Below are 21,681 nucleotides of genomic sequence, written 5' to 3' on the forward strand. Positions count from 1 at the left end.
ACCTCATCAAGTAACAGGCCAATGTTATCTCTGATGCTCCTTTTGCGGTTAACACATTTAAAAAAGCCCTTTTTGTTGTTTTTCACAGTGCTGGCCAGCCTGAACTCCAGTCGAGCTTTGGCCACATGATTTTTCTCCCTACACTAGCAAACAGCATCTCTGTCGTCCTCCTGTGTTGCCTGTCCCTGCTTCCAATGTCCATACACTTTCCTCTTCCACCTAAGCTCTACAAGAAGATCCCTGCCCAGCCGAGCCAGCCTTCTACCCCGCTTGCTTGACTTCTGACACTTTGGAATTGCCTACTCCTGTGCTCCTAAGAGATGGCTCTTAAAAAGTGACCAACATGCAACCATTTTAAACTCAGGTTTAAAAGCCTGCACTAAGTCTTCCTATCAAACTGAAGTACTCATTTTTATGACCCTAATCAAAGCTGAGAAGCAAAAACAACCCAAGCTACTTAACATGAAACAAATAGAAGTATCCAGCTGCCTTGGAAAATCAGTCAGCTACCGAAAAAAAAAAAACCCAACATAGCAAAACATAGCTGTACAGTTTGGGATACAAGAAGTACTGAAGTTAAATCAGAGAAAGTACATCTTCAAGCTCTAGCATTGTGCAGCAGATCTGGAGAACTGCATGGATTAAATAAAGTTCAGCCAACATACAAGATTATCTATTATTAGACTGACATAGGTAGTAAGGAAAGAGTACAGGGTACAGGAAAAAAAGAAGAAAAAAGTGTTACTTGTGATAACATTTTGTCAGAAACCATGTAACGCCTTCTTTCATCCTATAAATATATTTCTCAGTGTTCAGCAATCACTGGAAAAACAGAAGTTCAATAAAAATTCATACAAGGCAAACAAACAAGAACCAGGGAGAACAGAGATTATGGACACTAAGCCTTAACGCAAACAAGGTACTCAAAACCAGTGTTGCTTTTGCAATTAAAACACACTCAATAAAAGTCAAAGAAATAATAATTTATTGGCTTGGTAGACAAAACAGTAAGGCAGACAGTTCTTCGTACAGTTATTAAAAAGGTAATACAAGCACAATTCTAGAAGTTAATGTCTCACATCAATTTCCAAAGGTAAAGTAAGCACAGGTTGGCTCTAATTGCCATCTCTGAAGTTAGCTCAATTAACAAGTAAGGTAACTGCATAAAAAAGCTGCAAAAGAATTCCAGTAAAAATATTTATTGGAATGTTAGCTAGCATAGAGTAGGGTCCTTATATTCTGAAACGGAGATGTATTTGCAAGCTGTTGTATTGAAAAATTGTCTGAAATGACCTAAGTGCTATTGTACAAGATGCATGAAGTCTAAAACTGGAGGCATTCCAGAAAGCAATAGCTCAGATTTAAGTTTTTAAAAGGTTGGCAAGGGACATGCATTTAATACAGACAAAAATTGTACATAGTAAATGTAAATCTTATTGAGAAAAATACTATTACCGAGTGGTCAGATTAGAGCTAGTTATAGGAGCAATTGATTTGTTATTTAGAACCAAAAGCAAATATCCACTTTCTAAGGTCACCTCAAACGTTTTATCAGCACAAAAGATGCAAGTGGGAGAGACACACTTGGTCAGTAACTATCAAAATCCTGAAGATGTTGAACTAGGTAACTGCAGGAACTAGTTTTGAGAATTAATGGACATTTCATAAAGACACTGAGATCCATAACTATTAAGTAAGCAGAACAGGAATTCTCATCTGTTAGTGTACTTTTGTCTATGTTATTTTGATTTTTATTGACATAGGATTTCTAGAAATAAAAAATGCTGAGGCATCTTGAAGGAAACCACTGAATCTGACACTTGCCAGGTAAATCTTTTAACCTTGACAGACATCTTACGCAGTTCGTACCAGACCATCTGCAAAACTACTGTGCCTTCTTTTGTGTCAGATGTAGATGAGCAGACATAGGCTTCTCAGGTGGCTTCAGGGCAGTGGAAATCAAGCCTCTTCCTTCCCCTCTCAAATTTAACAGTCCAATCCATCCTTCTGGAACCTGGAAGACTTGGCCCCATGTCAGGCATAATGAAAATTTGAAAACAAGACTCGATCCATGTTTCTTACCTGAGCAGAATGTCACAGTCATCCTGTAAAAATTGTTTCATTTCCTAATCTCATACTTACTGGACCAAAGTCTAGGTTACTCACATATGAGGACAAAGCTGCAGAATTCTGCTGTAATTAATACATAATTTACTAAGTATAAGAAATGAAACAGGTACATTTTGACTCCCTTATGGATCAGCATACACATGGGGTTGTTGGGAAAAGTTGATGCTGCTTTTATTACACAGCATGTTACTTGTTGGAACACAGTAAACTAATCAGATATTATGGGGAGAAAAATCACTGTAAGAACTGCCAAACACTGGAACAGGTTGCCTAGTGAGCTTGCAGAATCTCCGTCCTTGTATATATTCAAAACTCCCCAGGACAACATGCTGAACAATGCGACTTAGTGACCAACTTTGAATGGGGGGATTGAGAATGATGATCTCCAGAGGTCCCTTGCAACCTATGACTTGGCACTTATTCTGTCATACCTGTCTGCCTATGTGCTGTTGGTTGTCTGTCCAAGTGCTATTGGTGGCTTAGGGATTTGGGTACGGAAGAGAGATACCCCACTGATTTACAGCCTGCATAGGATTGACGAGGCATTCACAGTAAGACAGATGGTCAGCAATTCTGTCTTTTTAAGGGTGTAACTCTAATACTAATTACTCAGACTTGTATTGTGAGGACTGCACTAACCTCCAGCCATCACTGGATAGTATCATACCATATCATGATATACCACCCACATCTGGACAGAGGAACTAAGTCGACTGTTTTTACAGAGACTTTACTTCACAGATCCATGGTCTTTGACCCTCACTGACATATTATGATAAGGTACTTATGTCCTGAAATTCAACCAGCCCCACTCTACAACACCCCTTTTTGTTCCTACTGCAAATGGTACTTCGTAGATAGATCTTTTTATTTCATGCCTTGCTCTCACAGCTGCACTGGGGGAAGAAGCAAATTATTATGACCTCTCTTGAAGAGAAAAGGTTGGCTGGAGATAAATGCTCAGAAGTTCTCTCTTGAATAGACTTCCCCATGTGGGTGAAGTAGTTCATTTACTGGGGGCAGGGGGAAGACTTCAAAAAGAAGCCAGGTGTGGATGATCAATCTGGTTTCCTATAAACACTTCACTGTGTTTGGATGCAAGATAGAAGGAGGGGAGCTGCCCAGGAATTTACTGAAAAAAAATCCACTGAAATATGTCTCTTAAAAACAAGAATACCCCAACTCTACTAATGATTTTTTTCCAAATTTTTAATGCAGCGATTTGAAAGTGATTGCTATATCCATTATTGTGTCTATACATGTTATACATATATACACAAGAGTGCTTACAGGAGTTAAACATGCATTAGCAAAACTTGTAGAAGCAGAAAGAGATTAAAGGCCTTCTTTAACAGTAGTTTCATTAAATGATGAAGCAGAAATACTAATTGTCTAATCTCATCTGTTCCTTGTTGATTTCAGAAACATGACAAAAGACAAAGTCATCTCCATGGTGACTGTTAGAGCTGGAGACAAAACCACTGAAGATGCAGGCAACGATATTTAATCTGACATTTATACCATTCACTGAAAACTTTGTTTGGTTTAACAATCAAAAACAAGACAGGCTTTGAAATTTGATAAGAAGGAAAAAAAAAACAAACCCCACGACTCCTGATTTCTCGTGTTAAATATCAAGGTGGTGACACTTGAGACCTAAAATCTCCCATGCCCATTCACTTTCCTCATTATGTCTTACATATTATTTTCCTACCAAATTTCCCACTGCAGATGTGAAGGATATAATTTGACTGAGAAAAGGTGAATGCATTGAAATACAAAAAAAAAAATTATAAATAATTAGAATAAGGAATATTGAGAGAAAGTAGAATTTACTTCTTGTTCCTGTCCTGTCACGATAACAAAGAAAGAACTAATCCTTAGAAAAGGGAGAACACAACTGAGCTAAGATAAAGAATGTCAGTATTCAGAGTTTGAAGTCACCTTCTCACAGAAGAAACACCCCTGTCTGGATTTGCAATGGAGAAATATTTTTGCAGTCCAGCATGCTTTATTAACTTGAATTTGGAAGGAAGGGGGAAAGAAGGTTAATGCTGTGTCAATGCTATAGACTGCAAGATATCAACTTACTACTACCACTGGAAATCTGGATTTCGAATTGAAGCACACCATCGTCAGCTTCCTTAAAAACTGCAACTACACATTGTTACTCATACTGAAACAAACATCATTTTAAGTCTTACAGTAAGTCTACAGTCTTACGATTCTCAAACTAAAGAGCACAGAAATCTCCAGGACATATTTTGCTACCACCAGCTTGTATCCTTTCTGCTCACTAGCACCATTACGGTTTTCAAATGTTAGAAGTGAGATTACCTGCACAAAACCATTCAAGATGACTCAGCTTCCCAAGAAAGGTAGAACAAGGAACAGCAGCAAATCAAAGTCCCCAGAAACTACTTGGATGTTTTTGCCCTGAGCAGCACACAAAATGCAGTGTAATTTCTATTCCTACCCTGATGGACATTGTAATCCTTCAAGTCTAAATTCACAGACCCTGCTTCTACCTCTGTTCATCCAGTCTTTAAAGGCAATCACTTCCACTGTCTCTTCCCTTACTCCCGTTGCATACATTTATTTGTACACGCATACTATGCCCTTCTCTTCCATACAAAGCTGGTAGGAAAAGAAAGGTGAGCACATGGAATTGTGAGCATATCCTCAGGTACCTAAGCACATTCATGCAAATGCACATAATTACAGAATAAATACTTACGTATTCAGCATCCACAAGACACACAGAGAAGAAGGGGAGTATCATCTAAAGGTTGATTATTACTGCACTCTTAGCTGAATATATACTTTATTCTGTCAGTCTTGCTTTCTGCAAGAAAACCTGTGAAAGTTCTTTTCCTCTACAGAAAGAGAGCTGCTCATTCAATAGACAGTTTTTATGAATTTGGTAACATCCCATAAATTATTAATTGAATCGCAGTGCATGAATATAGCAGATATTCAGTAGGTCTGAACACTGACTTAAAAATTTCCTCCATCCTCCCAATTTTTCTATATGAGTGATATCTGTAATGAGCAATTAGAATTTTTTATACCTGCACAGCTGACTGTTCAAAGCCAGATAACCTTAGCCATATACTTCAGTTTTCCTTTTCCCACAGAGCTGCATGTTAAAATAAGTACATAAGTAATAAAAAAAGTCAGAGTAGCTCTAGATTTTTTTAAACAAGACCTACTGTCTTTATAACTTATGGTCAATACAAAGCAATTTTGAAACTCTTCAAGCTCCAGAAAGATACAGACATAATTTGAATCAAATTATAATTAGAATCAAACATAATTAGTGATATTGTGAGTTAGGAGAAAAAAATTTGGGGGACTTATTTAATATTGTTACTAGTTGTAAATATTGTGCCTTAAACAGCTGATCCAAGGCATACTCAGAAACAAGCTTCTTCCAGTCTAGCATTTTAACACTGTATGAAACCTTACTGTTGCATTGCAAAGACTCAAATACCAACATTCCCCCTATCAGCACTACCATATTTGCCATAGGGAATAAGCCTACCTTTGAAAAATACAGCATTTGAATGTTTATAAATTATACTGACAGACAGTAATCATCCATACATTTTGCTAATCTTGCACAAGATCTTCAGTATCAAAACTAACCACTGAAAAATGCTGTCACACTATGAATTTACTACACCATTCCTTGTATTTCCCCACCCATGGGTGAAAACAAGCACAAGGTAAATTAAAACTATACAAATTAGAAGCAAAAAACAACTGTGTGTCTTGGACATAAATTATTTCTTTTACTACAGTACAACTACTCATAGCCTGTGGACTGTTAACTTAAATGCAGTGTTTTTCTTATTCTGAGCAGCACTTTCATTAAGAGAAATGGAAATCAAAAGCAAGACACTGAGGAAGTGTGCCACACTCAAAAGCTTTAACGCAAGTAAAATTCAGAAAAGCATACGGATAGACTACAAGAAGTCTTACTGAACAGGGGAAAAACTCAGTTCTGTTTTGGCCCCCTTTCAGAGAGCTACTCTTCCTTAAAAGGTCAAAGCTCACTTAAGTTAACCTGCTCACTGAATCCTCCAAATACTTTATAGGACTATCTATCCTCACACATCTTCCATTACCTCCAGCTAGCCTGTCACATGTTTCACAACATCAGTCCCAAACTCTGAAAACAACACCTCACAAATCTTACCTGAAAAGCTTAAGAGCATGATTAAGAAATAAATGTGCTTACTGTTCTTGAATCAGAGAAAGGATTGTACTCATCTAGCCCTGGAGGAACATTTCTTGTCACTTGTGTAACAGAAGGATCCTAGAAGAGAAAACAGTTCTGTAAATGTATGCACAGGTATATAAGCAACAAGTCAACACTCATACCATTATATCATCTAAAACTCAGCTTTTGTTTCAATCAAAAAAAGATTTGTTTTTACTAAAAAAGCCTGTAAACATCCACCTCTGTCTCCAAAATGACATAATTCCATTCTGAGCTTCTTATAAACATAGATTAACACAGTCTAAAAGAAACTCCATCTGTCATACATTTGATTTATAAGGAAAAAACTCTCAACAGAGAAGGGAAGAAAACTGTACTGTGCTATGTTGACCACTGGACTCCACAGCTATATACCCAAAAAGCACAACAGGAGAAAAGAGCTTTCTGTAACTCCTGGTCTTCCCTACCCAGAAGTACTTCCAACACCTTCAGGAGCAGGAAAAGCATTTCAGAAAAATGAAGCTGAGGAAACAGTGTCACATAATGCCAAAAGCACCCCTGGTTCAGCTTCTACCTGAACTGGTAAAATTAAGAAAAAAAGTGTAATTTTTTTCCTCCAATGAACTACACCGTAAGAAAGACTGCTTGAGGTTTAGCTTGAGAAAGCAATTTCAGGAATGAAACACTTCTCTGTGCTAGAGACAGGCAGGCTTGGTTCTGCAGAAGAGCAGAAGTGCCCACTATCATAGACCACACTAACTTTGTATGAAGAAAAATTGGACTTATTCCATGTGATGCCTGGTTCCACTAAATTAAGGCACAGAAACAATGTAAGGGTTTTGCATCTTCAGAACATAAGAATGGATGAAAGGAAGGTTTTCTTTAAAATTAATAAATCCACTTATTCAATATGGTTAGTTACATTAATATTTACATAAATGCACAAAACAAGTGTGCAATATTTTATATGTTCATCAAATACACAAAATAGCTGTAAATATACTATTTACTTATTTATAAGTTATGTATAGATATACATATTTTCTTAATTTCAACAGTCCAGTTCAACTTTAGAAAACAAACTGGAGTTGATAAAGACTGGGAAGAAGATAAGTATTTATATTTATAGACATTTACATTCATATTTCCTTTAAAGACAGCTACATTTAAAACCTCCATGTGAAATATTTGTCTAATTTTAAAAAAAAATATAGTAAGTGACTTAATCTACACTTAAGTAAACATACAAAGTATTAAGCTACTGAAAAATAAAATCTAGATTCTTGGAATCAGCATCTGTTACAGTATTAGCTTAGTCTTGGCAGCAGTAATGTAATCTACAGATGCAGGAACAGTATTTTCTTAATGGCTGCAGACAACTTATTTACAGCTAGAAAAAAAACAGGGCAGAATATCTATCAACTCTAAAATCCTGAAGAATACAGCAAATGAGAACAAGTTTGTTTTTTCCATTAGCTATAGTCACAAATTTCTTAGTAGGAGGCAATTAAAAAAATTTTACTATAAAAAAAAATTTAAGACAAGAAAATCATTGCTTCAAAAATTAAAAAATTATGTTGCATATTTTAATCAAATTCATGTGCATAAGTATACATAAAAACTACCCTTCTGATCACATAAAATGCTACCACTTTTGGCTAAAGCATACATTTAGCTGCAAAGCAGTATTTTTTGCTGACTGAACAAGAATCACCCTTTCTATAAATGTATACAAAACAATGTTACATGCAATTCAAAATCAGCTTTCCTACATTTGACTTATACCATAATTAGTGATTTCAATAAAGCCACCCTGGTGACAGTCTGCCCTGCAAGTTTGCCATATTTTTTAGTTACCATCCTAGACTTGAATGCACTGTTCCAACTAAAATATCATCAGGTCTTGGATAAACTAATGGACTAATTCATTGTAACATGTTCTTTTATTAAATGACTGGCACAAAATATTGTGGAGATGAACAACAAAAACAAGGGAAGGGTGTATGTGGGGAGAATATTTGTTGTCAAAATTCAACTACAAATTATTTGAAACATTGAATAAAAAGATCACAAAAAATAAGGGAAGAATTAAACCTGACATTTGAATTAGACATTAGTTTACTAGCCTTGTCAGTAAAAGATCAAAAAAGATGAACTTAAAACAAAGTTAATACAAGTAAGACAATATCATAATTCAATATACAGGATGGTAGAAAGTTGTATATAGCTGAAAACTTTTAACTTACTGTGGTGGGTCCACCCTAGCCAGCAGCTAAGCCCCCACCTAGTCGCCCGCTCACTGCCCTCCCCAGTGGGATGGGGGAGAGAATCAGAAGGGCAAAAGCAAGTAAAACTTGTGGGTGTCGAGAAAAAAAACAGTTTAGTAAGGGGGGAGGAGAGCTAAAGAAAAGAAAAAAAAGCAACAAAAACCCACAAGTGATGCAAAGGCAATCACTCACCACCACCCACCAGCAGACAGATGCCCAGCCAGCCTCTGAGCAATGGTTACCTTGCAAAATGCTCCTCCCCCCCCCCCCAGCACCACTAATGTTATTGCTGAGCATGATGCTATATGGTATGGAATCTCTCTTTGGTCAGGGTCATCTGTCCTGCCTGTGTCCCCTCCCAACCTCTTGCCCAACCCCAGCCTACTCCCAGGGGGAAGCAGAGTGCGAAACAGAGAAGGCCTTGATGTTGTCCAAGCACTGTTCAGTAACAGCTGAAACACTGGTGCCTCACCAGCACTGTTTTGGTCACAAATCGGAAACACGGCACCACAGGGACTTCTATGAAAAAAAATTAACTCCATCCTAGCCACAGCCAGTGCACTTATTCTAGCCTTTACACCTTAGTGTGAATTAGCAGAGCATAAAATACTCTATTCTTTGTTCACACTTCCACAAGTTCACACTTCACACTTCCACAAGGGAAGGTACTCCTTCCACAAATGCTTTCATACCACTCCCTCTTCCACACATAAAAATGTTCAAGTATAGACACATATGAAACTAGTGATAGCTAACCATCAGCCACATAGTGAAACAGTATATGTACATTATTAAAACTCAAATAGCACTTAGTACTCAGTTAAATTAGCTGCTTACGAAGTACATTTCAACACTAAACTTCTGTTTGAAGAGTGCACTACTAACCAAATAACTCAGCCCAACTGTGCCCACCAAGGACAACAAATGCAATTATTTGAATAACTAGAATATCAGACTCATGAGACAGCCACTGAACAGCAGCAGATTTCCAGAAAGCAGGAAAGAATGGTCAAGTCAAATTCAGAAGAGCAATCTATATTTAGAAATACAATATGCAAACAATAATAAATATCTGATGAAAGAAAGCCTTTTTTTCTCCGAGTGTTTCAGAGAAGACCAGGGAAAAAAATGTTTCTCAGATCTCTTCACACAGCTATTGTGACATTCTAACACTGACAAACGACAGGAAATGTATGCTGAGCCAAACAAGCTTACTACATCAAAAGTCTTAATACTAGAAATAAGTTATATGCTTAAATACATGCAGTGAGCAGAGCAAGAAGCCCTCCATCAGAAGTCCATTCTCACTTTGAATTAACAATTGCTATACTTCTGCCAAATATTGCTATTGTTTGCAAAAGTAGCAGCAGCTCTGAAAAAAACCTGAATGACTCAGAGGACATTCAATAACAGCTCTATTTAAGAAAAGTTTCATATATAGTAAAAAAAAAAAAAAATTATAGTTGTATTGAAACACAAAAATTGAACCCCACCATGGCAAGCAGCAATCAAATTCTGCTCTCAGTAAACCTCAATTACAGAGTCTGGACTTCCACAGAAGTTCAAGGCCTGATCTCTTCCATAAGCAGAAAGACTCAAGGGGAAGTAAACCATAGATCACAGGAAAAGAACAGTAACCTCATAGTCGAAGGAGGCAAGTACTAGCATGGAGATCTGTATCTCTCCTATACTTGTTCACTGCGATCTTCTCTAATGCTAGAACTATCCTCAGCATGGAAAGAAACAAGCTCTTCATAGTCTGGGTGCCCAGGCGTAGGCTGCTATACTTCAAATTGTTCTGAATACGTACAGTGCATCGAACAACTGATGCCAACAGGAGCGGCACTTCATATTTCAAAACACTAACAGTATTTCTGAAGAGATTAGACCTGACATCCCAAGGAACACAAAGAATTACTTCAAATCATTTATGTTACACTCATTGCATCTCATTTTAAAAATGGAGCAAATGCCAACTTGTCTAAATACAGTAAGAAAAACTGTGAAGCACCCATACTCACTGCTGCAGAACAATAAAAAAATCAAATTTAGAAATTAGTCGGGGTTTGAATAATGAACACGAACAATAAATGCTGTGCAGGACCACATACACAAAGAAAAAGTGGCATTTAAATGATTGCTGTCAAATTTCTATGTTGCATGACACGTATATTCTAGCGGTTAAAAAAACTGAGAAGTTTAATATTCTACAAGAATAAGTAAATCTATGCTCGCATAACTTATTTTTCCACATTTGATATTCTACCCAGATAACATAGCTAAAATGCATTATTTTTCCATTATTTTTGTTTTTTTAATATTAAGAAACAGAAAAAAGACACAAAGACAAGTTCCAATAGGTGATAATATACAGACACCAACCCAAAGCATGTCTGGAACCATCAAATATCCAGAGACCTCAACTTGCTGCATGATTTAAGTGATTAAAAATTGGGTTACCCTCTGCAGATACAGAAGACTAGGAATTTCTGGGACAGACTTTAAATATCTGATGTCAGCCACCGAATGCAGCAACTGTAAAATGCCCAGTCCAATCTCAGATTGAGAAAGCTACAGTACTTCTGCCTGAATTGGACCTGCCCTTGCACTAACTCCTCACCACAACCTGATTTTCCTCAGCCACCCAGCCAGTCCCACCCCCTGCTCCTTTGAGTGCTGATCCCTGTAATTCTCATCTGGTCCAACTCCTTGTTCACTCCTTCCAATTCACACTTCCTTCTCCAGCCTTATCTCACCCAAACTCCTGCCAGTTCAGCGCCCTGAGTTTCTGATCTTTTTATTTAACTATTAGCGATACCAACCACAGAACAGAATCTAAGAACAGGCCATTTTTCATACCCAGCTACTGTAGCTATTGGTGCATTTAAGTCACACACAGTCATTTCAGATGACATTTTCAAGATCTGAATTAGTTCAGGAGACTGGAGTTTTAAGAAACCAGCACAAATTAATTAACTGTTTTCCATCTAATCTTTCATTTTACCTGCTTCTTGTAGTCTCTTTCCTATAATGTCAACCTCAAAAGCAAAGCTTAGCATCACAGTCTTTGAAACACTAGGAGTCAGGTACCAGAAGCACCTCAGTATTTACATGAAGAATGGAAAACTCAGTCACGGAAAAAAAAACAAAAACAAACACAAACAAACAAAACAAAACCAGAAAACACAACACATTTATATCTCACATTGGCAAGAACAATGATAGAACTATTAAAAACATCTCCTGTGCCAGGTTAACAAAATATGCTCACATCAGTCAGATACAGATAAAATTAACTGAATACACAGCTATCACAGAAGGTGTTACAAGCACAATTAATTACAAGTAAGAATGTTTAAAATGGAGCAGAATAATCCATTCTATGCAAGTTTCTACAGCTTTTTAAAAAACAAATTAAAGGGAACAGAGACCTCTGTTGTCTAGGAGACCAAACCTAGCCATCAGCTACCAGGTTTCATTAATACAGAAGAGACTAGCAAATTAAAGACTGAAGAAGTAGATAGATCTGTAATGATTCTTTGTATTACTGTTCACTGGGAATGGGTCCAGCATTGTTCCACTATAAGTAAGATGCTTTGATAGCATACATAACCCAATAATATTCTGAAAAACACCATCAGCTAAGTTTACATTGCTAGTTGTGATTTTGATTTATTTTAAGTGAAGAGAAAATAGTGAACTAGGAATCGTCCCCTCCAAACTGTCCTTCAAGTTGTTAAAAAAAAGTTTTCACTTTTGAGGTACACCCATTCTCCTATCAAAAAGGCCAAAGCATTTATCTTATGCACAAATAATTTAACATGGAATGAAAGAGGAAAAAAAACAGGCTAAAAATATAACAGTGATAATATGTGCCTGTGTTGCCTTTTTTTTCCTAAGTGGAACTAAGTAAGTGACATCAGTTCTCTGCACAGAACTTCAGTATGTTTCAGTTTGCTTCCAAGGACCACCAGGGAAGTAAAAGCAAAATCTTATTGTAGAGGTCAAGAAACATGGTTTATAAACACTCATTCTAAACACTGATTTGGATAGAGATTATAATGGTTTTGAACACATGAGCAATTGAAAACAAGAATTTAAAATAAAAATCACATAACCCAAGTAGAACAAAAAAACTTGCTGGAAAGAGGAACAGACAAAAATGCGTAAGATACTTTTATAAGGAAAAGAACAGGGGGAACAAAGGTAACTACTAAGAAAATGGGATAATAAGGTAAATTTTTAACACTGATTGAAAAGGGCAAGCAAGCAAGACAACTAAATATCTTTCAAGACTTCGATACCAGGAGTATTGTACATCAAAAGAATACAATAATCATGTTGTTTGGAAAAAGCATACAACTGAAATGCTGTACTTCGAAGTGACAGAATTTTTCTTTTTTTCCTTTTTTTTCTCTTTTAAATTTACAAGGAATTCATAGGACAGCACCAAATACCTGAGTAAACTTACAGACATACATCTGGTTAGTCCTAGGAAAAAAAAGACTAAGGAGAAACAATATACTATGAACACAAAAATGGATTTTAAAAGAAGAGGATTAATTATTTTTAGTGAATGAAATCAGAAAAAGAAAACATGGAAAACACCTTATCAGTTATGTAGCTCCTTATGTACAGCCAAGGAAGAATAAGCTACTGAAGACGACTGTAGAAAACTTAATTTTTGACCTTAGTTCTATGTTAAGTTGAAGGGCTAAGAATGATCTCTTAATGACTGGAGTAGTTGCAATCCAAGCCAAGAAAACAGTTCTCATCACAAAAACTCTTAGAAGATGAAGTCTCTTTACATTATCAATAATTCACTGTATTAATCCTATCACCTCCCTCATCCAGGCACTGGCTACCCTTCAGCTCTGCCACCATACAATTTTTCTCTCTTACTTCAAGATCTCCACAAGTAAGTTTATCCAACCTAACTGCTTTACCAGTCACTTTGCCAAATTCTTTGGTATTTACTGTTCTATAACCACCTTCACCGAGCTATGCATTTTCCCTGTTGCTTTTTGTGCTTGGAAAGAAGTTCCCAGAAAGCAAAAGAGGCACAACCCCAATCTTATCCTCCAAACTACTCAATGTGCTCAACAAAGTTGTTATTCCTTCAAAAAATTCTGACTGTATACAGAATAGAAGCAGAACCCAGAGGTCTACCAGGACTGAAGCCAGACTGGTGAATCCACCCTGCGCGCGGAAATAATAAGATTAGATCCACAAATCTAGCAAAGTCAATCTTGACCAACTAGGATTTCTTATGCCTACCACTCCTACTGAAAGGCTTTGTTTTGCTACATGAAAAAGCTAAGCTCTTTTCATTTCAAGTTAAGCTCTCCATTGATTATCACGACTTATTCCCTATACCCACTTCATATTAGCCTTTTCTAAATGTGAGTAATACTAATTGTACAATTTCCAGTAAGAATTAATCCTGAGGTTTGTTGGGTTTTTTTATAGTAACAGCTGTACTTCCCGCTCTCTGTTGAGTACTTCCTAAGATCACACCACTGGCTCAGAAAATGAAGCAAAAATGCAACAAAAAATGCCTGAAACTATGTTTGTTGTCTTGAGTTTTTTGCTTTCTTGATGCAAGAGAAAACTATCCATCCCACTTTCCATAAATGAGTTCTGGAGAGCAATCAAAGCTATTGCTATTTCAGCTGAATCTCTCCATATTATATACTTGCTTTCAGTATGTCCTCACCAGCATTTTTGGGGAGAGATTTCTGACAAAGCTTAGCTTTTGAGAACAAAATTGGGAGAAAAAAATGTATTTGGCCAGCAATGCATATCAAAGCTTTCTTCCTCTTGTGTTAACTGTTGGGTTTCAGCTTTTAAAGTAGGACCTGACACTTGGAAAAGAAGATAGCCTGCACATGAAGGATGTGTTTTTCACTCCCACGATACTCTACATTCAGCCTCTAAATCAAGCCTCTGAAATTGCAATTTGCACATGTTCAGTAAACATTTGGTATAAATCAAACAGCTAAACTCCCCAAAGACTTCCTCTCTGTTCATGCCACAACAAGCTGCACATGGAAAAGTTAAGTTTCAAGAAGCTACTAATGTTTTGATGCAGTGTCAAACATTGCTGGCTCTTCATGCTTTATTTCCTTCATCCTCATCCCAGGCACCCAAGAATGAGTAAAGGTATGGAAACTTCACAAACAGCAACTAAACTGTGATTTCATGTTTCACTATCCTAATAGTACATTAGCAGTATAAAAAGTTTACATTTAACAGTGTAAAGGAAGCCTTAATGTATTGCACCTACAATAATACATTTTAACCTATGATTAAAAATCACTTACTACAAGAAAGAATTGTCCTCAAAGGTTACACATGTAACACCTAGAGGAATTAATGACTTAGAGGCAAAATAAAGACTATTTCTGTACTTCTAATAATAATTAAAAAATCTGAGTAACCACTACAACAGTTCTTTCACAATTTCAAGTTTAACATCTCATTCACCAATCAGCCATTTCCCACCCCCCTCAGAGAATGATATTCAAAAGATTTTCACTCTAGCACTGCCAGAACACAATTATTAAATAGGATAGTGCAAAAGTAGCCAACTGGGGTTTCTTATACTTGGCTCTCAAGCGGTGCCTGTTACATGCCACATTACCTCACAGAAGCAGAGCTACGAAGGGTTCTGAGCTACTGAGCAAGGCAAATTCCCCACCTCTGAAACCAAAAAGAACTTCAGAGGCTCACAAGGCCAAATTTGTCTTAAAGCTTGCACCAGCTCCATCTTGCAATGGAGTACTGGATGCCTAACAACGCATCATCTCCATCTCATAGCCATTTTCAAATCTTTCTACTTCCTCAGCTCTGAAATGTGTTTTAAGTTCCTCTTTGCAATGTTAAATCTCAATATATAGTGCAATAATAATACTAATGCAGTATGTGCTAACACTGTACTGAAAATCTGGAAAAAAATGCAGCTATAACTGGTACTGAGTATCTATTAAAACACTTCACAGTTTTAATAGATTACAGTGCAGTTACAGCATTGATGAAGTGTACTCTTGAAAGCTAACTACCATGTAGGACAGCTAAAGGACGCTTCCAATACCATGATGTTCAGCATTAAATCATGCAAGATTTAGGGAAATTTATAAATTTTAAAGTCATGAAGGGAAACCAGGTAATAAAGTCAGAAAATATTTGTATTTTATGTCTTTCAATGATTTAAAGACAGACAACTTAATTGGGTATATTTTATAGTCATATAAAAGAACTAAAACTCAGTTATGCATATAGGCACACAACAAAACTTTTGAATTCTAAAGCACAAATACTGCAGAAACACTTTGAGTAATTAGGGTCCTGATCCTTCAAAATAATTAAGAATTCTCTTTCTGCCTGTAAGTTTCTATCACTTTAGCTTCACTTGAGCAATCAAGGTGCAGACTGTATATTCTCCTGCCACACAAGGTAGCAGTCATCTGCGCTATTAGCTTCAGCATCAAACCTCCAGCTTGTACTTCCTGCCAAACCAGATAGATTAATTTGTGCTCATGTGAGTCACACTAAGTGTAATATCCAACTTGTAACTGGAATTACCTCTGTAGTAAATTTAAGTTCCAACATATGCTTAGTTCTAGTGACTGAAGTAATCCTGTGACCTCACTGGGAGCAAGCCAGGTGCCTAACGCCATTTTTAGATCTCTTAGAGCATGTCAGACATACACACAAGAATGGCGGTCATGACAGAACTACAAAAGATACACGTCTTTTTGCAGCAACAACTTGAAGCTAAGCAACAACTCGAAGCTAATCACAGTTTGGATACCTAATCCCACCCAAAAAACTACTCACATAATTAACGTTACATACATTTGAGGGTTTCCATGATTGTGTCCTTCCACACTAAAACTGAACAAGACATAGGCCATTCTGTTTAAATCTTCATCCATATCATGCAGTGGTTTGCATTTTACCTGAAGGTCACCATTCACATTTAAACAGAGATATATCTTAGTTTTCGGTGCTATCATAATTCCTATAGCATCAAATACCTGCACCTGCTCAGAGTCCTAAACACATCAGATGAACCAACCCAACAGAATTCATCACAAAACTCAGTTTTTAAAGTCCTGATTCCACAGTCATTCATAAGTAACTGTTTCATATGTTTGGATGACTGTAACAGCAAGCCTTCAAACCTTTTACAGTCTGTCAGCCAAGCCACAAAGGCCTGTGAAATTCATAGCTCTACTTAAAAAAAAAATAATTTCTTCTCTTAGTAGTAGTATCATTCACTTATAAAAGAAAAAAAACCCAAACCACAGAACCAACACATTTTTATTGTAGGTGAACTGCTGAATCTTTTCAGAGTAAAAGAAACTTATACTGGATTTCAAGAGACTGCTGTTTCAGAACCTTTGTATCTGTATCACCTCCCAAGACAGAAGACTACAATGATCCCCTATCCCATGACATTTAAAAAAAAAAAAGGCACAACAAGGAGACCGCTACATTACAAATTTGCCTTTGTTTTGTCATACAAAATTTATTTCATGCTGGTTTAGTCTATTCAAGAATAAACTGTCAGGGCCTTGAGGATGCCCAAACCCCTCCTATGTGGTCAGACCCACCTCATCACTAAGGACTTGCCTGGTCATCATGGGACTGTTGGCTGACCCTGGTTACTTCCACTGGACCTGATTCTGACCCTGACTCGACTTTCTAACTTGGGCTCAGATCTGCCTCCTCTCTATGGACTTGCCTAGTACTCTAGACTCTTGGCTGAACACAGTTACCATCACCAGATCTGCTCTGCTCACCCTGTTTGGGTGCTGTGGGACTACACCGTTTGTCAGTGAGAACTTTACCAAGTGTGAATTCATACTTACAAGCTATGGCAAGTGCTTCTCAGTGAAAGAAATGAAACAGCTTTCATTATTAGTCTGCTTTCATTTATGATACTTGAGGTCACACCAAATGTGTGTTTCTTCACAAAGCTGCTATTTCAAATTATAGCAGGATTATCACATCTTCATTTGTATGGTACATGGATGCATTTTCTTCCACACACTTTAATGTGATCAAACACTTCTTAATGTTAGAATGTTACTTATCTGTTTGTTTCATTACCTCTTGTCTTTCAAACCAAAACATCTCTTGTTTTTGTCGGTACAGCATCCAGAGGACTGCTATTGACAGACAATACTATGACTTCAAAAGCATATCAGCCTTTGGGTTCAGTTCGTTTTTTGGGGTTTTTTTTAAACAATTAAAAAAGAAAAAGCAGAGGTTAAGTAGCCACTGTCTCAAAATCAACAACATTTTATGATCAATCCAAGTAAGCTAATACTTGAAACAAGAAATTCTATTTTACAAACTAAATTTCATTACTTCCAGTAGATACCAAAACAGAAACTTAATTTAATTTTAGGTTTCCAAAAGAATTAACTACCCAAAATACTGAGCTAACTAGATGTTTCTGCTTTACCTTCATCTTCCCAGAGGACATATTTATTTGATTCAACATCAAGCAAGAATCTCTGCTGAAATTTTTTATTAAAAGGCATGAGAATAATCACAGGAAACCTCACAAGCAGATCACAGACAATTAGTAAAACCAAAATATTTAATAAAAGGAAGGATCTATCTTTAGACTGTGGCAACAAGTCCTCCACTTGATGCCCCACTCCCCCCCTTCTCTGCCATACCACTTTGTGATTTTTTTATTAGCACAGGAAGTGGCTTCAAAAGTACGGAAAACAACTTACCACATCATACATAAAATTATCAAGCAAATACAAATAAAAATATGAGTACATTTGAATAAGGTGTTCAGACAACATGACTTAGGTTGTCAGGGTCCATCTGGAAATACTGGTTCTATGTGTAAAGTATTTTAAAACACATAGTCAGACAAAATTTAAATGCAGACATGCATTAATACCCACTAATTTCAAAGCTGTGATGCCAACGAGATGGCAGTCAAGGTTTGGCTTATATATGAGGCCTTCTGCCCCTTCAAGTTAAATGTGTGGATGAGTAGAGGTATGCAAGATTACCTTTTGTGGGCAGTGGAATGTGACGGCAGTTAGCAAAGACTGAAGGAAAGTGAAAAAAGCCTCTGAAAAAGGAAAAGTATACAGCTTTCCTAAACAAACTTCTGCAAATAAAAGAAATCCAGAACTGTGTTTAATAGTGAGCTTCAAGTTACAGAGAAGTTGTTATAGGGTCTTTTTATCATGATGCATTGCAGATGAGAAGTAGAGTGTGGATTCTGTCTGACAGCTACAGTAAAAGTCTTTCCCTGAAGGGAAACTGGAACAAACTATTGCACTTCAAGCAGTATCTTCAAACCGGAAGTATGGTTGAGGTAGGTCCCTCGCTTAGGTCTCAGAAACACTACATCGGACAAGTTACCTGGGCTGATCAGTGATGCAGGGGCAATTATACTACTTCCAAGACCCCTAACTGTTCTGGGTATCTGGACACAGTAAATTTTGCTAGATGTTATTTTCATAACTATTACAAAAAGTGAGAAAAAGCATCATGTATTTTTGTTCCTGAAGACACATTCTAGAACAATGACACCTTTTCAGTGCTTGGTGCCAAAAGGTATTTTAAAAGAACAGTGCTCACTGCCATTGGTGCCAGTCCAAACTATTATTGGTGGCAACCTCAACGCCAGGGCTGCTGTTCATCTGGAAGGTCACTGCACTGTGTACCACATCAAGTAAAAACACAGTGTCTAGCCTAAGGAATACTATTGACTAGATTTTATGACCGTGAAAACTAACTGATGATTCAGACAGACTCCAATGAATAAATGACAGTAACGCTATGCTTCCAGCAGCTACCTGCACAGAAGTATGCTTGAAATGTGACAGCTCAATTTTTAAAAGGCTTAATTATTTCAGCTGACATGCTAAACTCACTGCCATATACTATGTGTGTGCTTTGAAGTGTCAGCATGAAATAAAATGCAGCAAAAAAAAGTTCAGTGACATTATTAAAGTAAGTAGCTCAATAAGTTAGTTGAACAGGATTCAAATAACAAAATAAAAAAGATAAGGAGGGGAAGCATCCAAGGAGGTCAGCTCATTTTGACAGCTGAAGCCAGAACAGCAGGTGAAGAAACAATTCTCAGCTCTATGACAAGTCAATAACAGTGCAAAAACTAAAAGCTTTATAATACATTACAACACAGCATTTTGAGATGCATGGTAGAACTTATGCCTAGCCATCAGTACCCTGCATGCTTCAGAAATAACGTCAAGCAAGTAAGCTTGATAGGGGCTGGGAGGAGGCTAGAGAAGAAAAAGGGCAAATTCACTAAGCTTAACTATCTGGGTCAGTCAAACGGAAGAAAAAAATAGCGTAGTAGTATTATACACGCACAAAGTTACCGCCAAAATCAAGAACCTTTTTTTTCCCCCCCCTTCAAATTAATGCACCTGAAACGTGATTTGTGTTATTTTAGCAACAAAAGGAAACACAGAAACCTGAACTTGTGAAACGGCTGTGCCCGTCTCTAGGGCTTCCAAAAACGCTGCTTATCCTACGAGCCCCTCCGAGCCATCATGCCCCAAGCCTCGCGGAGGGGAGCCCCCTCCAGCGCTGCCGGCCAGCGGCCCCCGGCCCGCCAGACCCCCGAGGCCAGCGCTACTCGGCAGCGCCGGCCCTTCCCTACCTCCCGCGGCAGGGAGCGGCCCCCCCGCACGCAGCGGGGGAAGGCCCGGGGCCCCCACCTCCCCCGGGCTGCCCGCGGGTCGGCGCAGCCCGCTCTCCCCCCGCCGCGACACCGAGGAAGACTCACGGCCCCCGCCGCCCCCAGCCTCACCTTGAAGGGGTTGTTGAGGTCCGGGTCGGCGAAGGGGTTGCTGTCGAAGTCCGACATGGCGGGGGCAAGCGGGCGCTGCGATCACCGGGTGGCGGCTCTTCCCCTGCGGCGTCCCCGACACCCGCCGGCTCGCGGGCTGCCCCCCCGCCGCTGTCACCAGCCGCTGCGGCCCGGGCCCGAGCCCGCCCCCTCCGCCACCAACCAGCCACGGAGCGCCGACCTCCCAAAATGGCCGCCCCGGAAGTGAGGTTACGGGGCGGGATGGCCCTGGAAGGGAGGGGGAGCGGCCATTCCGGGGGCGGGCAGGAGGCAGGGCGGGAGCAGGGCTTGGGAGAGCCCATTCCTGGGGCGGGGAGGGAGGAGGGCTAGAGGAGCCCATTGCCGGCGCGGGTGAGGGTTGGAGACCTGGTGTGGTGAGGGCTCTTGGACGCCCGTCGCCCTCGCCGCTCTGCCTGGGCTGATGGGGGGTGATGGGGGGCTCTGTCGCGCCGCCCTCGCTTGTCAGCACCAGCCGGGAGCCGTGGGGGAAGGAGGCCCAGGGCTTCCTGCCTGGGGCAGGCCCGGCGCGACAGCTGGAAAGGGCGTGCGGGCGTTGCCGACGGCCATGGCAGGAGCCGGGTGCCTCCCCTCAGAAAGTGGCGCCCGTCCGGGCAGGACCGGGACGCCAGTGCCTCGTCCAGGGTCGCCCCCATTTAGTCACCGTGTCTCGGGGTACTCGGTACCGTGCGGACGGTACCTAAAGGGAGGAGGTGCGTGGGCTCTCCTCCACCCCTGTCCCCCTCAGAGGGCATCAGGACAGCCCGTCTCGTCTGGAAAGTGAAATGCACATGCAAAGGTAACGAGAAAGCCTTCGAATTTGAGGCTTACTTGGTAAAACTCAAATTTACTGTCTTGTTCCCTTCTCCTGTTGCCATGATAAATAGCTTGCCAAGTGTATGGCTTCTCAGATGTCTTGCACAAAGGTTCAACAAGGGGTGTAGGTAGGGTATGGCTTTGCAGCACAGTCACAAAATCCTGCTTCCATGGCTGGACACGTTAAAAGGGCTTCTTGGAAGTGTTCAACCATTTTGAACTGTTTGAAAGACTTTTCAAATACTTCCTCAGAAATACTGACACTGCAGTTTGAAGAACCCAGTCTGAATGGTGCAAATACATGGGAGCAGCTGTTTGAAGCACCAAAGAACCTTTGGTTTAGAGCTATGGTTGAAATCCAAAATCCTGTATGCTTGATATCA

At 39.0% G+C, this 21,681-nt stretch overlaps 1 protein-coding gene across 1 annotated transcript in view; it reads right to left on the reverse strand.

Moving 5' to 3' along the window:
- Positions 1 to 20,672, reverse strand: part of SCAMP1 (secretory carrier membrane protein 1) — a 45,336-nt gene extending 24,664 nt beyond the window's left edge. Inside the window, exons 1-2 of the mRNA XM_075526423.1 lie at positions 20,447 to 20,672; positions 6,374 to 6,451 (exon numbers count right to left, since the gene is read on the reverse strand). Coding sequence (XP_075382538.1) covers positions 6,374 to 6,451; positions 20,447 to 20,503 — 135 coding nt within the window. The 5' untranslated portion in view covers positions 20,504 to 20,672. The remainder of the gene's footprint in view (positions 1 to 6,373; positions 6,452 to 20,446) is intronic.
- Between the last annotated feature and the right edge of the window lie 1,009 nt (positions 20,673 to 21,681).

The sequence above is a fragment of the Mycteria americana genome, chromosome Z (assembly GCF_035582795.1).
Source record: "Mycteria americana isolate JAX WOST 10 ecotype Jacksonville Zoo and Gardens chromosome Z, USCA_MyAme_1.0, whole genome shotgun sequence".
In the NCBI taxonomy this organism is placed as follows: Eukaryota; Metazoa; Chordata; class Aves; order Ciconiiformes; family Ciconiidae; genus Mycteria; species Mycteria americana.